Source organism: Chenopodium album, chromosome 10 (genome assembly GCF_948465745.1).
Source record: "Chenopodium album chromosome 10, dcCheAlbu1.1, whole genome shotgun sequence".
Taxonomy (NCBI): Eukaryota; Viridiplantae; Streptophyta; class Magnoliopsida; order Caryophyllales; family Amaranthaceae; genus Chenopodium; species Chenopodium album.
In genome coordinates, this window is record NC_137843.1 from 62738093 (window position 1) to 62753812 (window position 15720).

Below are 15720 nucleotides of genomic sequence, written 5' to 3' on the forward strand. Positions count from 1 at the left end.
AATGAAACCCAAAAACGACTTGGATTAGAATTTTCCATTCTAATATATCTCTATTTTCAAAACTAAAGATGTTTTCGTGTTACATTGGTTATGTGGGTCATAGGCCTCCAAAAAAACTAATGAAGATTCTCAAAAAAGAAAGAGAAGAGAGAAGAAGAATGAACTCCAAATTCGGACCCGTACCAATCGGAAAAGACAGGGGCAATAACATTATGATTTCCTCTTGTTTGTCAGCTTCTCCACCTTTTACTATTCGTAAAAAACTAGGGGCGTGTCATTTTTATGCAGTTTTTTCCGCTTTTAACTTTTGACAATTTTATTCCTTCATTTTTATTCCAACTTTCAATCATTCTACAATCTTCTTCATCATCTCATTGAGACTTTGGAAGAGAAAAAAATAGAATTGCAGAAGAAGGAAAGAGAGTTGGAGTTGCTGTTGATTTCTCGGTATGCAGTAAGAAGGCGGTCAAGTGGGCGGTGGATAACGTGGTTCGCCAGGGAGATCACCTCATTCTTATCACGGTTCGCCCTCAACATAGTTATGAGTCCGGTGAAATGCAGCTTTGGGAAAAAACTGGCTCTCGTATGTATTCTTTAACCAACCATGCTAGTTGACATTCATTTTATTTTGCGTTAGGTTATTTACTGCTTTTTTGAAGTTGAAAGTTTGGAACAAATCTTGTAATTGATCAAAGAGTAAAAACTTCGAATCAAATTTTGCTGATTTTTTAGAAATAGGGGTTGACAAACAAGAACAGATGCATATACTTTGTTCATTTTAAGAGGTGCTTTTAAGGACGTTTAAAATGATAAGCTTTTTTAAATAGGTATTCTGTAAGACATACAAAGCCAAAAAAAATATATGGTTAAAAACAAGGAGTCATATAAAAAGGAGGGAAAACTCCCTGCTTAATGTGCTTATAGAAAATATTATGTAGAAGAGAAGACTGCAGGCTGCAGTAACCTTGATCAACAAATTAACACGAACACGAACATAACATTTTAATGTACGAATAACAAACACTTATGTTAAAAGATAAGGCTCATATTAGTTCCTCATTCAAATACTACAATTCTGATTTCTTTACAGCTTTTATCCCTTATGATGACTTCTCAAACCCCACCATCATGAAGAAATATGGAGTAGTACCTGATGAAGAGACGCTTGAGATTGTAAAAAATGCAGCTCGGGAGAAAGGGGTATGTTATAACATTCATTTTAGCCTTCGGCATATTATTACTCTTAGAACAAACTACTGTCGGATTTTGATAGAAACTAGCCTCTTTATTGAACAGGTTGTCCCACTCTTGAAAATCTTCTGGGGAGATCCTCGTGAGAAGCTATGTGAATCAATTGATAGCATTCCCTTGAGCTGTCTTGTTATCGGAAACAGAGGACTAGGAACACTTAAGAGGTTGGTTTTGGTTTAATTTCTACCTTGTGTTAATAGGACTGTATGGATTCATTATGTTTTAAATCTCACTGGTTGTTGGCTTTTGTCTATAGAACTTAATAATGTCTTAACATCTTATAGTCAGTCTTCTGAAAATTGCTCCAGTTCGCTACTTATGCAAGGAGAGGAGTAAAAGATACTTCTTCCGTACCTAAATAATAGGCCATGTACTAAACTGAGTTAAATTACCATATAATTATCCCTCACTATCAAAAGTTTGAACCCCATCCTGTCCTGAACAAGAAGATCCCATATAGTCCTGATTCACTAGGCAGGCTTCTGAAAAAAGTAAACTCCAGCAAAAACTTTGGGCCAGTATGGGAGAAGAGGAGCAAAGTCGTCAGTGAGAAAGGAGCCCAGATGAACAAGAAGGTTAGATAATCGAAAAGTATGGCCTTGAACCTTAAGCAAGAAGAAGAATTGGGACCCATTCTCATTTCCTCAGCCTAGAAATGCTGGGGTTTGGAGGGTTGGTGCATGATTTTGGGACGGGGGTTTCAGTGTCTTATCAGTAAAATTGAAGCTGGGTTTAGAGATATTATTTTATCTCGGGGCCTCTGTGAAAAAGGATTGATAAGCAGGTAAAAAAAAATCAATGAATAAACACCATCAGTAGGGCTAAAGGAAAATGATTGTCTGTGGTCTGTGGACTTTGTGGAGCATAAGGTTCTGCATGAAATATCTGAACAAGATGATGAATTTTATAGTAAAACCTCTTCTTTCTCCAACTTAAGCATCAAGAAGTGAATAGAACACAGAGTATTGAGCGAAATAAATTCTACTTGACTTATTGGTTAAAAAATGCAGGTGTAATAGATAAGAAGACCATAGCAGCCAACTAAGGAAAAAAAAATAATCTAATGTCAATTCTGCTCACAAAAATCATTTCATTTGAAGTATTAATCTAGTCCTTTGATCGAATGGTATATTGCTTGGTTATAAAAGCTAGAGAAAGGGAAATTTCTACTTAACTGGCTTAGGTCTTTCACTTATGTTAAGGATCTTACTATTCTTATTGTTTTCTTCATGACAGGGTTTTCTTAGGCAGTGTCAGCAACCATGTTGTGAACAATGCATCTTGCCCTGTAACCGTTGTACGCTAAGTGGTTTCATTTCAAGCCGAGTTTCAGCTTATTTAGTCTGGTGAAGGGTCTTGTCAAATGAGCCTCTGTTGGCCATTTGGCTGTCTCGACTCTCGAGCTAGTTCAGAGGAGTTGTTCTTAATAAGTTCAGTTGTTTGTAGAATTATGTTAAAGTAGAAACTCTTATCTTAAAATGGCATGCTGCATGTATGTGTGCAATTTAATGTCAGCCTGTAGCTGATGTTTGTATTTACCCTCAGGAAGGGAAAACTACTTTCTTACAATAATTTCTATCATCTAGCAGCTTACAATAGGGGAAATTATACTCCCTGCATACCTAGAATAACTTTTCACTGTCAATTTTCAGGTGTTCCTATAAAACTTCGCACTTCATCTTCTTTCTCCGCTATCTCTTTTCCAAAGCTTTCTCTTAGTTTTGGCTTACTCATCCACATTCAAAATTTTAAACTAACTATTCCTAATCTCTTTGTCGATCATATCTTTTTTATGAAGTTAATTGTGGAATGGAAGGAGTATATGCAAAGCTAGGGTAGTTTTGGGGCATCCATGTATAATTCAAACCCATTTGTTTTTGAATTTCAGCAAAATCCAGACAAAATAAAGGTTCGTTATAAATGCTTAAATATATAGCTAGAAGTTTTTAAATGAATGAACCAATCAAATAATAAGACATCATTTGTAAACTTTTAATGAGAAAAAAATAGATCGTGCATACATTATTTTGGCCACTCGGAAGCAACTACTCTCAAATTTTTTATGCAACAAGTAGCCACAGATATTCAGATTGAAGGGGCAATGGCACACTAGTTACAAGAAAGAATGAATGTTGCTCAAACAATACCATTCTAACTAAAAATATTCTATGTTAAGGCAAAGCAGCACTGTCTGCGGAATGCAGATCCAACCAAGCTTTTTAACAAGAATAACCCTGACCTTTGTTTTGATATACACTCTCCAGCTGTTCCTTTGCTCTATGGACCTTTGTTTTGATATACACTCTCCAGCTGTTCCTTTGCTCTATGGACCTTTGATTGAAGGTAAAAGCTCCCTTGCTTAGCATTCCTCTCAAATAAAACGTCGTACTTCTGCACAAATCAAAAGATATATGACAAGGAGAGCTATGCAACAGGAAAGTTAAAACTTAAAAATCACATCTGCTTTTCTATAAATGCATTGTTTAAAAGGTGAAGGAACACTGACTTTCACAATTTCCTCCCAGGCGGCATTTTCAGGGACTCCAAGAATCTGTCTTGCTTCTTGCTCTGTGAGAGCCCGACTTGCTTTACGAACTGTGTTCTGCATTGCTTCTTGCGCAGTACCAGTTTTAGATGCATCTGCAGTAAACAAAGCAACAATTCAGTAAGTGACATGATACCTAAATTGTTCTCCAGTAAACTTAGAAATTAAATAAAGAAAACCCCCAACATTTATCTTAAAAGCGTCTAATTTTCTACATATATGTGTTGGTTAATGAAAGTGGAGCATTTAAACAAATGTACATTACACAATCACAATCAAGGTTAACAAATTCTGCAAATCTATTTTATTGCCAGACTTCACGATGCAGCCAGAAAGAAATGACAAAATCAATTTTGCTGAATCGATATCTATACACAAACCCAAAAAAAAAAACATTGGGCAATTAAGAAAGAAGAAAGATGCTAATTCATTGATATTAATGGTTTAGACTCTAAACACATATTGGACTGCAGGACTATTCAGTAATTCAGTCTTCACAATAGTTTATTACAGCCTTTACAGGTTCTCATTTCTTTATTTTGCAAAAATTAAGTAAAGGAAGGCCATCACCATCCCACACTTTCTTTCCTTCCATGCCCCACCTCACCTCGCCAAACAGCAAACAAACATTGAAAACTTCTCAACATCAATAACATGGATGATCTGAAGAAAACTACACAAAGAAGTTCCAGCAACTTCGATTCAGGATAAAGCTAGTGTGCAGGGACATCTAGACAGTTGACTGTAGCTTTCCTCCAAATTTGGCTCAAAATTTTAAAAGTAAGACTCCATATAAGAATTTCTTTGTTGTCATGAAGTTTAATGATATCATTTCCAAACCCTGATGAAATTCCAAAATCTTGAATAAGGCAGATATGACATTCAATTAAGACCAAAGAGCAAAAGATCAGGGAATCTTAGGAAGAAAGTAAGGTCTCTTGTTTCCCTTGTCATATCAAGAATTTTTCCAATAATAAGTTGTTTGCATAAAGAAAGGTATACACAAGAATCATAACCATGTGTATTATCACAAGCAAAAAAAGAAAAAAATGAGAGATAAAAACAATGTAGTTAAAAGCTTCGTTAAAGAGCACATAAGCCTTACCAAGGCTGCCACCCTATTTAACTAAGTTGTCGTGACCCAGTATTTCAGACCCTTCAACAGATGCTATTCAAAGAGCTTAGAACTGGGGAATCAAATAAGTGTTATAATGGAGAGAAAAGCACAAACACAAACCTCTACAAAAAAGTTTGCTTGCATTGGAACATATGCTTCCTTGGCATATCAAGGACCTTTCATTGGTCTTCTCATAAAAAAATATGGACTCAGTATCGGAAACTGATAATACTATCGAAGTGATGATTAAGATTTTCTCCCTTTCAAATCATAGATTAAGCGCTACACAATTAGACTTCATCAAACTTAATAACTGAGACCAAAACTTCACAGGTGACATGACAGGTTGTAAAAGTATGATACTAATGGACCACAGTTTGATAAGATAGAATCCTTCAAGAAATAAGGAAAGAGAGAATAGAATACAAGGTTGTTTGACACAAGGAACTACATATTAATTCCAGAACCAAACTCCTATCTCAAAGTGATTATATGGGACAGAAACACCATACACTCTATTTCACTAACTAATAAAAAGCTTTCAATTCTTTGAAAAAAGGGAATTAAAGGAACCTAAATCCGCAACTAACTCACTCCATTCTACATCATTTGTTCCTCCATCCTCATTATCGAGTTTTCAATAGCATAATATAGTACCAAATTATTCTTCTAAATTTCTTCCCAAAAGTGAAAAAAATCCTCATATAAAACAATAACAATACAATGCCAATGTATCCCCAAACAATACTTACTCATAAATCTCCAGAGAACGATGAGCTGAACCCCAAAGTTCGTAAATGATAACGAATCGAGCATCAAGATAGTTTTATAATTTAAAGTGATGTTCACCAAAAGTTATGTACATTATTCATGTGATTCAGCTTAACTGTTTCCTTCTTCACCCCATTCCTCACAATTAACAATGCCCCTAAAAACTCCACCAATAACCCATTTGAAAAACCATATGAAACCCCCACTTACCATCCCAATTGAATCATCAAATAACCCATAAAAAAGCCTATAAATCAAATACTTGTTTTTTTGGCTCAATTGTAATCAAATGGCGCAAAGTAAGAGTTCATAAATAAATAAACAAATGGTAAAAATGAAGAAGAAAGAAGGAAACTTACTAACAATAGCTTGACGGTAAGCTTGAGCAACGGCCCGAACTAACATCCCAGAACCCATCACAAGAACTTGGGCGAGTATTCTTGCAGCCTGCCCATCATATAAGTCCAAACAAATTGATTAATAACCCATTAAATATCTAATTAAGAATAAAAAAAAAACCCAGAAATTGGGACAAACAAAATACCATATTTGGCTTTAATATATCTCAGACTCTCTGAATATCTGAGTAGAGCTTACAAAAATACAAAGGAATTTCAGAAATTGTTGAAATTGGGAGAGAAAAGTATAATTAGGTTTTCTCCCAGTTTTATTTTGGTTTTTTTTGTTCTTCCCTTTTTTTTCAGTTTTGAGTTCGGGAAATTGGCTCGGTGGAGAAGAAACGAAGGTATCAATTTCCAATTTGTGTCTTTTTTTTTTGGGGGGGTTCACTATTTATGTTCTCCGTTTTTTTTTTTTTTCTTTTTTTTTTTTTTTTTTTTTGTGTCTTGTCTCACAAGAAATTATAGTTCGAAATATCTTATATTCCTATGGATCACAAGAAATGAAAAAAACTTGGCTTAATGAGAAAATTTGTCCTTCTTGGAGATTCAATTTCATTAAACACATTTTGAGGGTGAGAATTTCTTATTCAACATCTAACTTATGAGATTCATGATATATTAAAATTAAAAGCAATATATTTTTTTTAATGGAATCCGATTTTAATTTTGAGGACCCTTATTTTTTTGCTCATACTAATGGTAAGAAATTCTAGATTAAAAAAGTTAAATACAAACAAAATCATCAAAGTCATAGGTAGGGACTAAGGATGGCAAATGTGTGCATGTAGTCCCCTTCTTAGTAGCCATACGCACATACCCATCTGAAAATTTTATACCTACCACATATTCATTATACATGGCGGGTATATATTCAATATTCATCCTCGCATAGGTAGACATAAATCTAAACTCGTTTCTACTTTCACCACCCAAGTAGATATTCATTACATTCTTATTACCCTAACATATTCGCCTATTATATGCCTACTACCCACTTACACCCACTTGAAACTATAAATTGTAAACAAATAAATAAACGGTTGTGAAAACAAGTGGAGATTAGACAAAACATGTAGATAAGAAGAGTGGGCGAACGAATGCAGGGTAAGCTAGGGGATATAAGGCGAGTTGTCGATATTATTTTAAAGCTAACACATTGCCACTACCTGTAAGTACACATGTCTTTTGATATTCATACCCACTCACTATCCATCAAAGTCATACTCACACCTAGAGCTGCCAATCCCTGACCCGACCCGATAACACAACTTGAACCCGACCCAAAGTTACTGAGAGAAACCCGATTCGACCGGATTTGACCCTAATTTCATATTTCGTAATAATATAAAGTTTTACACTAATTTTGATAGTTTTTAAGCATCGAAAAACCGACCCGACATCTGACTTGAAACCCGACTTGCTGACCTGAATTCACACCCCTACAGTCATACCTGCTATAATTACGGCATAGGTAACCATAAATACATCAATTACCAATATAATTTACAAGTAGGTTAAAAACTTAAGATTATCATTTTACCCTTGAAAGTGGACAACTTTGTCCAATCTCGGGTATTGGTCTATTAGCCATTTAGCTGAATCAACTCCCGGTCCTAGCTAGTAGGGGTGGCAATTCGGGTCAACGGGTTGGGTTCGGGTCAGATTTCGGGTTGTGCTTAAAAACTATAAAAAAAATAGTTTAAAATTTAATATTATAACGATATATGACATTTTGGTCAAATCGGGTCGAATTCGGGTTGTTCGGGTTTGGGTTTCTCTTAGTAACTTCGAGTCGAGTTGTTGGGTCGGGTCAGGGATTGCCAGCCCCACTAGCTGGTGCTTGGTTGAGCAATATTTGTGATGCTCCACTTCTCGTGTCCAAAAAAAAAAGAAAAAAAAAAGTAATATTAAAGTAATTACTCCGGTGTTGATTTGTATTAAGCATGTTTGTCATCTACTAATGCTGAAGAAGAAGCTGATTCAGGATCCAAAAATCGATGATCATTTTCTTCTTCTTCTTCTTCCAACTTTAGGTTTCCACTTTCAAAATTCAAATTGCCATTTCCAGTGAAGTTGTAATCAATGGCGTTTTGGTGGCCATTGTTGGTGCTTCTATTTGCTTACGCCATTTGCAGATTTCTCTTGATGCTCATTCCTCCTAATGTTCCTTCTATCGACGTTGATGTTTCCGACGGTATTTTCTCTCTCCTCTTTTTTGATTTCGCATTCAATTACTCCATAATTTGATCTTCAATATGCTGTTTTTGCTGTTGTAATTCACTAGTTGTTGTTGTAATTGCAGTTGTTGATGACGGAAATCAAACCAAGGAGAACAGTTTTATCTATGTGAGTGTTGAATCAAGTCAAATTGAATCGCTTAATTTTTTTTTGCAATTACTCCTAATTTAGCTAGGTATTTGTTGATTTTGGAGTTGAATTGGTGAAATGTGGACTTTATTTTGGTAATGTATATTAGGTGTTGCATTTTTAAGTGAATGTGGAAAATTTAGGAGTAGTATCTGATTTTTGGCTGACTTTTGATGGAAACAATATGTAATGATGAAGTGAATTTTGGATTCAAAGTGAGGTTTGAATATTATTGAACTAGCTAATGCAAAATACTTCGTATATGAAATATGGAGTACAAGCATAAGACAATGCGAACGTGTCATGTGTCGTAATCTGAAATTTGCTTCAGATTCTGCTTTGTTGTGCTTTCATTTTGCTCTCAATAGCATGATTGTAGACATATTTCGATATTGAAGTAGTATGTTGAAAAATTAATGGATCATACTTTCAATGTTTTGTTTCTATGGAGCTAGATTGGCTGAGTCAATGTAGTTTAGCAGTTGCATATTTTTGATTATGGTTTATTTACTGGTATGAGCAGATACCAACAAGGGGAAGACAAACAGACAAAGTGCAATGCTATGAACCAGCTACAATGAAATACCTAGGATTCTTTCCGGCATTGAAGCCAGACGAGGTCCGTGTTACTTCTATGTCTTTTAAAAAAATTATCATTGCATGTAACACAGAATGAGCTCTGTTAGGTGATTATGTTATCCTCTTGATGATTAATTTTTGACACCCAATTATAGCTCTGGGTCCTTGGTCTCCAGACATGTTTTGCGGCATGCTGGTTGAAATAACTGAGACTTATATGTTACTGTTCAGAAAGTTTATAGATGTCATATTACATAAGGTCTCTTAGAACTTTAAAAGGCTCTCGATTAGGAGAACTTGCATTCCTGGCAGTGCTGATAGTTTTTTGCACAGATTTCATTTGGATGTCTTATGTGGTGATTTCAGTTAGCTTTATATCCTTGCTTGAGATTGTTGTATATTATGTAACCTGTTTAGATGTAAGTAACAAAAACTTCATCAAGAAAGGAAAGTGAGGTGTTTTTTGTTTAAAGACTTTTCTTACTGTTTCCTATCTTTTGTTCTAATTTGTATCTTCTTCTTAATCCCATTCGTTTCTTCAAGGAGCCAATGGGCATGTTTTGTTCATTAACTTTCAGGAAACTATGTATGCGTTGTATAATAATTTACTTACTGTATAACTGTTTGGAAGAAAAGAGAGATTAACACCTATCAATGTCCTACTCTAAAAAGCCCTGGTTTACTATTCTTTATATTCTATTAGGATATGGTAACTATGGACGAGTCACATTCTTGCAATTACTAACTAGAGGACTTGGTAGAAGGGAAAAAGTATAAGGATTACTTAATCCCAATAGAACTATAAAAGTATGTGTTTTGTGCCTAAGATTTAATCTAAATGACTTTAATATTATAGCACCGACTGAATGTATAGTTTCCTAGTGTTTATTACCAAAGATCCATAACATACATGTTCCACTTATGTTATCAGGTTCGAGAACGTGTTGAACAAGCAAGGAAGGCACAGGAAATTTGGGCCAAAAGTACCTTCAAGCAAAGACGGCAATTTTTACGTATACTTTTAAAGTACATAATTGAGCATCAGGATCTAATATGCGAGTAGGATCTCCTTCCTTATTTCCTGCTCTCTTACTCTTGTTTCAGTTTAAGTCTATAATTTTTGTTCCTGTTAAAAGCTAATTTTGTTTCATATGGAGTATGACCATCGCTTTTGCTATTTCCATGATGAATCCTGATCCTAGTTATCAAGTTTTATCTCTATGGATGCTGCCTAAAGTTTTTCAGTACCCTCTGATGGATATATTTCCTGGATAACCAATGTTAGTCGGGATTTACATTTTGCCTCCCTGTAAAAATAAAAAATTGGTGTTTAATATTTCTGCCTCCATATAATAAGATTATTACTCCCTGTAAAAATGTACTATGACCGGTCTATTCTTTGGACTTTGTGAAATGTCTCAGTGTATATACTGAAAGGAGTAGTTTGGGTGATCCTTTCAAATATACCATTTCCATTTTCTGAAAATTTGAATGTATTGAGCTTCTTTATGGTGTCCAAGCAGTAAATACTTTCGTGGTAGTCTGGTGTTTTAAGGCGAGAAGCCAGTGTGAAACATACACATACCACGTCACAACACCTGAGCCTTTTTTGTAGATATGTGTTCATCTGGTTGACCATAAGTCTCATAGTAGTACTTGAAGATTCATTTGGTACTAATTAGTGTGTGCTTAGAAACTCATTTTTGTATGCTGATTAAATGTTGCAGGATCTCTTCTCGTGATACTGGAAAGACAATGATTGATGCTTCCTTGGGTGAGATAATGACAACATGTGAAAAAATACATTGGCTTCTATCAGAAGGCGAAAAGTGGTTGAAGCCTGAATACAGGTATCATTTTCATCAATCACAATTCTTTTTTACTTATCATGCAAACTGGAAAACATTCTGAAAATGTATTTTATTTTTATATGTGCAAGCATCTTTAGTTCAGTTATGTTTAGATGATGAGGGCTTTCTTATCTTGTGTGTGTATTGTTGAAGTTTCACCAGCATGATTGTTTTTTTTTTTTTTTTTTTTTTTTTTTTTTTTTTTTTTTTTTTTTGGCGTGCTATGTCTCAGTGTTGTTTCAATTAAATAATTACTCAATGAAGATACAATCATACTTGGGAAAATAACGACTCCATCTTAATATACTTGCTACATCTAACTTTTCACGGTCTTCAAAACACACCTTTGACCATTTAGATCTCTAATTACGTATTAATAAATTTTCAAATAGTTGGTATTTTAGATATACACATTGTAACATATGAAATATCTAATAAGATCAAACTATGTTTTTTCTTGTATTTCTTGTATATTAGTTAATAATTACTCATAGCTTTTATCTTCAGATGGTTGGAGCTGAATGTTAAAAGAGCTAAGCCAAGTCAAAACCTATCCAATCTTATCCACTAGGTGGCATGGCTGGTCTTTCGTTGTCGATAATTAGTTAGTCTTAAACTTATATGCCTGATTTTAATACTGATATATTGACTAAAGTATCTATAGTTGGTAATTGGTATCATTGCTGTTTCCAGCGCTGAAACTTCTGCTTAAAGTGACCTAAATGGCCAAATATATATTAATACTTCGTAAAATGTTTAATTTAGGTAGTATTCCAAGTTGCTATATGTGAGTACAGGTCGTGTTGTAGTCTTGTAGACCTGTAGTTGTGAAATATGGTACATATATCCAGAGCTCACTGTGCTGAGATTGACCTTTATCATATTGGATTTCAGGAGTTCTGGAAAGTCGATGCTTCACAAGAGATCTAAAGTAGAATATCATCCTCTAGGGGTTATTGGTGCCATTGTCTCGTGGAATTATCCATTTCATAATATCTTTAATCCAATGCTAGCTGCAGTCTTCTCAGGAAATGGTATTGTTATCAAGGTATGTAACTTCACCACCATGATGCTGTAGTTAACTTTTGACCTATTCTATAACTCATATTCCTATATGTTTCGATGTAATCACACTTTTGAAAGATGCTTCTCTGAGAGTCAAGAAGTGAGACTTGGCCTGGTTTTTGGTGGCACCAAAAGTGTTTTTGTTGTTTGTTTCATCTAGCTAACCTGAAATGTAGGTTATACAACAAATTTGTTATTGAGGGAAGGAAAAGTAGAAGCCAACCTAGTCAAGAAGTGCATCATGCTCATCTTGGACTGTCGGGTTGATATAAGAAATTTATAATCATAATCTGTTTCACAGTATTTTGTTGCCACTAAAAGGGCATTAAGTTGTATACAGAGAACATAGTTAAACCTGTGAGATAATATTCCCCAGTCCATACCTCCCCACAATAAAAGAAAGGAAGAAATAAAAAGATAAAGTGTATTTGCTCAAACATCGCATTAAGTGGAAAATTAGATTAAAAATAAAAAAACGATGCATTGATGCTACTACCATTTTCTTGAACACCACCAATCATAATCCACCTAGCTGTCTGAATATAGCCAATGTCTTGGTTTACAACTTCTTAACTTGATGTTCAATCAGCTATTCAGCTATGATAGACTGATAGCAGATGATTTTGGTTACTGGGTCTATTCATGAACATGATCTTTCTTGCAGCATCTAATTGGAATATAAACATATGATAAAGTTTAGATGAAAAACACTCCCACTGTGCAGGCCTTTTAAATGTTCTGACAGCAATTATCTTTTTGGTTTAGGTTTCAGAGCATGCTAGTTGGTCTGGTTGTTTCTACTTTCGGATAATTCAAACAGCCTTGGCTGCAGTGGGAGCTCCTGAGAATTTGGTTGACGTGATAACAGGGTATTCAATTTCTCTTCCTTTTTCTTTTGCAATACGAGATCTCTAATTGAATTTCGTTGGCAGATTTGCTGAAACAGGGGAAGCATTGGTGTCTTCAGTAGATAAAATCATTTTTGTGGGTTCACCTGGTGTGGGCAAGAAGGTATGTCATGCTCATCTGGATTCTTCTTCTTCTCCCCACCCCCCCATCCCCCCTTTTTTTTTCTTCCTTTTTTCTTCATTTAGGCTGTTGCTTGTCTAAAACTGTTTTATTTTTCATGATGTGTCTATAAAACCTCAAGATGGCCAGTTGCAAGTATGATTAAGAAAGAATAAATTTATGTGAACGACTCATTTAAGTTTCTTATATACATATACTTCACTTTGCCGGAAATAATGCTCTGCTGGATATTGCTCTATAAGCTAAAGCTATTTTGTAATCATACAACAGAAACTACAACAAAGCCTTGGTCCCAAAATGATTTGGGGTATTTTGAAATCATATATGCTTAATAAGGCCCTACAGTCTTTGTTTTCTCTGTATTACTAGAGCCTTCCTTTATTTTTACTCTTGTTAGGGCTTGAGTTAATGCTTTATTCATGTGCTTAGATAATGAGAAAGGCTTCTGAGACACTCATTCCAGTGACACTTGAGCTTGGTGGGAAAGACGCATTTATTGTGTGTGAAGATGTAGACGTCGAACATGTAAGCAATCTTTCTTTTATTACATATTAGCTATAGCATTCTTAAATTGGTCCTCCCTGAATTTTAACATGATTGGTTTCTCATTGACTGAAAATTTGTATCCTTGATGTATAGGTTGCTCAGGTGGCTGTTAGAGCTGGTCTTCAATCAAGTGGGCAGAACTGTGCAGGGGCTGAGAGGTTTTATGTTCATCGCGATGTTTACAATGCTTTTGTTGCTCAGGTGGTCAAGATTGTCAAGTCTGTTACAGCGGTGCGTTTGCAGTTTAGAAACTTCAAGATGCTTAAATTTACTGTAGTTTAGTTATAATCAATATCTGAGTTGTTTTTTTTAACCAGCCTACTTCCCCCCCTCCCCCCTACTTTTCAAGTCTGTTGTATATGGTAGCTCTTATTTGGTTACTCTGATAAGTAGTGTTTATTTGCTTTAAAGCTATAAATCTTTTTTTTATATAGATTTTCTCACGGTTGAAGTTTAAATTGGAATCCGCAGGGCCCACCTCTCGCAGGGAAATGTGATATGGGCGCAATTTGTATGCAAGACCATGTGGAAAAGCTTCAAAGCCTTGTAATCGACGCCTTGGACAAAGGAGCAGAGATTGCTGGTCGTGGACGATTCGGGAATTTGGGGACGGATGCTGTTGATCAGTTTTTTCCACCAACTGTACTAGTAAATGTGAACCACTCCATGCTCATTATGCAAGAAGAGGTAATTCATGTATATTGATGGTACAAATTTAGGAACTAGATGAGACATAATTTTTTTTTTTTTCACCAGCCGGCATAAGCTCTGATCACATCTGATGCATGTGAGTTAGCTGTGAGATACGACCGCGCAAGACCGAGAGTAAATAATATTATAATTAATGGAGAGTGTTTCAAATTATGCTAGTTTACCACTTTACCCCACTCTCATCATTACTTGGCAGCTCAAACTCATTGTATAGTCTTCGGTGATGTCCAGGCTTTTGGACCAATCATGCCCATCATGAAAGTTAGCTCTGACGAGGAAGCTATCAGGCTGGCAAATGACTCAAGATTTGGGCTTGGCTGTGCTGTATTTTCTAGAAGTCAGAGTCGAGCCAGAAGAATTGCATCACAGCTACACTGTGGAATTGCCGCAATTAATGACTTTGCATCTAATTACATGTGCCAGGTACCTTTATTTTTTTTGTATATAATTTTAGTATTATGATGTCTTTAAAATTGGAAAACATGATTTCAAAGATACAAAGTAATAATTGTGAGTCACAGTATGTTTTAATGGTGTATATGTTGTATTGTTTGATGAGCATGTGGTTTTAGTACATTTTCTTTTTTCCTTTTCACAATACGTATTATTTCTAGTCTCCTTGAGATTTAGAGTCAATGTATACTTGATTCTCTTTAAACTACTTACTTTGCTTATATATCAAATCATTTCAGTCCCTACCTTTTGGCGGTGTAAAGGACAGTGGCTTTGGTAGATTTGCTGGTATCGAGGGGTTAAGGGCCTGCTGTCTTGTAAAATCAGTGGTTGAAGATAGATGGTGGCCATACGTCAAGACCAAAATACCAAAACCCATTCAGGTTTTCTTACAAACTTTTGAGTTATTTTCAACAATGGGTGCCTTGCTTAGCAACACTGAACTAACTTTTCTCCTGCCCATTGCAGTATCCTGTTGCAGATCATGCCTTTGAATTCCAGCAAACTCTGGTTGAAACACTTTATGGTTTGAACATATGGGACCGCTTGCGAGCCTTGGTTAATGTCATTAAGGTTTTAACTGAGCATAACTCACCTAGTGCTGGCAGCAGTAGGAGAAGTGATTGAGTCTTGTTTGCAGACTTCTTTTAACTCCAGAGAGGGAAAAAATGAAGAATATCTGAATTTTGACTACGCAATTGTGTATATAGGAGGGTCATTGGTGCAAGTTTGTCCACTAATTTTCAAACTCTAGGTGATGCTTATGAGCTGATGGCATTCATGTGTAGGCTATACATAAAATTCAGATGCAGTGACTGTTCAGAAGTAGTCATTAGCTTACCATGTTGACAATTTTGCAACTTACAGTCACAATCTGGATATGAAAACATGTTTTTATCTCATGCTTTTTACTTTACCACTTGTCCACGTGTACTGATGCTTTCAAGCTATGGATCATAGCTTCACTGAATGGCTTAATACTTTTTGTCGGTCTATATACACTAGAAGGTTACTAAAATTCGTAATTAGGGCACC

The 15720-nt window shown here is 35.4% G+C and overlaps 3 protein-coding genes across 4 annotated transcripts; 2 read left to right on the plus strand and 1 right to left on the minus strand.

The window, feature by feature from the left end:
* Positions 1-340: 340 nt before the first annotated feature.
* Positions 341-2823, plus strand: LOC145564576 (universal stress protein A-like protein). Its single transcript, XM_081624851.1, has 4 exons — positions 341-583; positions 1091-1200; positions 1297-1415; positions 2488-2823. The coding sequence occupies exons 1-4, from the start codon at positions 556-558 to the stop codon at positions 2555-2557; spliced, it is 327 nt and encodes a 108-aa protein (XP_081480977.1). The 5' UTR covers positions 341-555; the 3' UTR covers positions 2558-2823.
* Positions 2824-3217: 394 nt separating this feature from the next.
* On the minus strand, positions 3218-6450 carry LOC145564577 (mitochondrial import inner membrane translocase subunit PAM16 like 2-like). Of its 2 annotated transcripts, XM_081624852.1 has the most exons (5): positions 6229-6450; positions 6044-6131; positions 3758-3891; positions 3537-3642; positions 3218-3490 (listed from the first exon to the last, which is right to left on the minus strand). In XM_081624852.1, the coding sequence occupies exons 1-5, from the start codon at positions 6229-6231 to the stop codon at positions 3471-3473; spliced, it is 351 nt and encodes a 116-aa protein (XP_081480978.1). In that variant the 5' UTR covers positions 6232-6450; the 3' UTR covers positions 3218-3470. The 2 variants fall into 2 exon arrangements, with proteins under 2 accessions (XP_081480978.1, XP_081480979.1); XM_081624853.1 differs by having other exon boundaries at positions 3218-3642; positions 6229-6448.
* A 1521-nt stretch (positions 6451-7971) lies between these two features.
* Positions 7972-15606, plus strand: LOC145564578 (aldehyde dehydrogenase 22A1-like). The gene is made up of 14 exons (XM_081624854.1): positions 7972-8279; positions 8388-8431; positions 8976-9071; positions 9963-10090; positions 10759-10881; positions 11776-11929; positions 12712-12815; positions 12879-12957; positions 13405-13500; positions 13615-13752; positions 13993-14208; positions 14464-14655; positions 14925-15068; positions 15154-15606. The coding sequence occupies exons 1-14, from the start codon at positions 8168-8170 to the stop codon at positions 15310-15312; spliced, it is 1785 nt and encodes a 594-aa protein (XP_081480980.1). The 5' UTR covers positions 7972-8167; the 3' UTR covers positions 15313-15606.
* The last annotated feature ends 114 nt before the right edge of the window (positions 15607-15720 follow it).

Bases quoted from the DNA above. Each gene is read 5' to 3' on its own strand.
- LOC145564576 (XM_081624851.1), top strand. From the start codon at position 556: ATGCAGCTTTGGGAAAAAACTGGCTCTC. The intron at 1,201-1,296 runs GTATGTTATAAC...TTTATTGAACAG, and splicing joins ATGCAGCTCGGGAGAAAGGG to GTTGTCCCACTCTTGAAAAT. The intron at 1,416-2,487 runs GTTGGTTTTGGT...TCTTCATGACAG, and splicing joins GGACTAGGAACACTTAAGAG to GGTTTTCTTAGGCAGTGTCA.
- LOC145564577 (XM_081624852.1), bottom strand. The intron at 3,643-3,757 runs GTCAGTGTTCCT...TGATTTGTGCAG, and splicing joins CCTGGGAGGAAATTGTGAAA to AAGTACGACGTTTTATTTGA. The intron at 3,491-3,536 runs GTCCATAGAGCA...ATCAAAACAAAG, and splicing joins GAGTGTATATCAAAACAAAG to GTCAGGGTTATTCTTGTTAA.
- LOC145564578 (XM_081624854.1), top strand. From the start codon at position 8,168: ATGGCGTTTTGGTGGCCATTGTTGGTGCTTCTATTTGCTTACGCCATT. The intron at 10,091-10,758 runs GTAGGATCTCCT...TAAATGTTGCAG, and splicing joins CATCAGGATCTAATATGCGA to GATCTCTTCTCGTGATACTG. The intron at 12,816-12,878 runs GTATTCAATTTC...TTTCGTTGGCAG, and splicing joins TTGGTTGACGTGATAACAGG to ATTTGCTGAAACAGGGGAAG.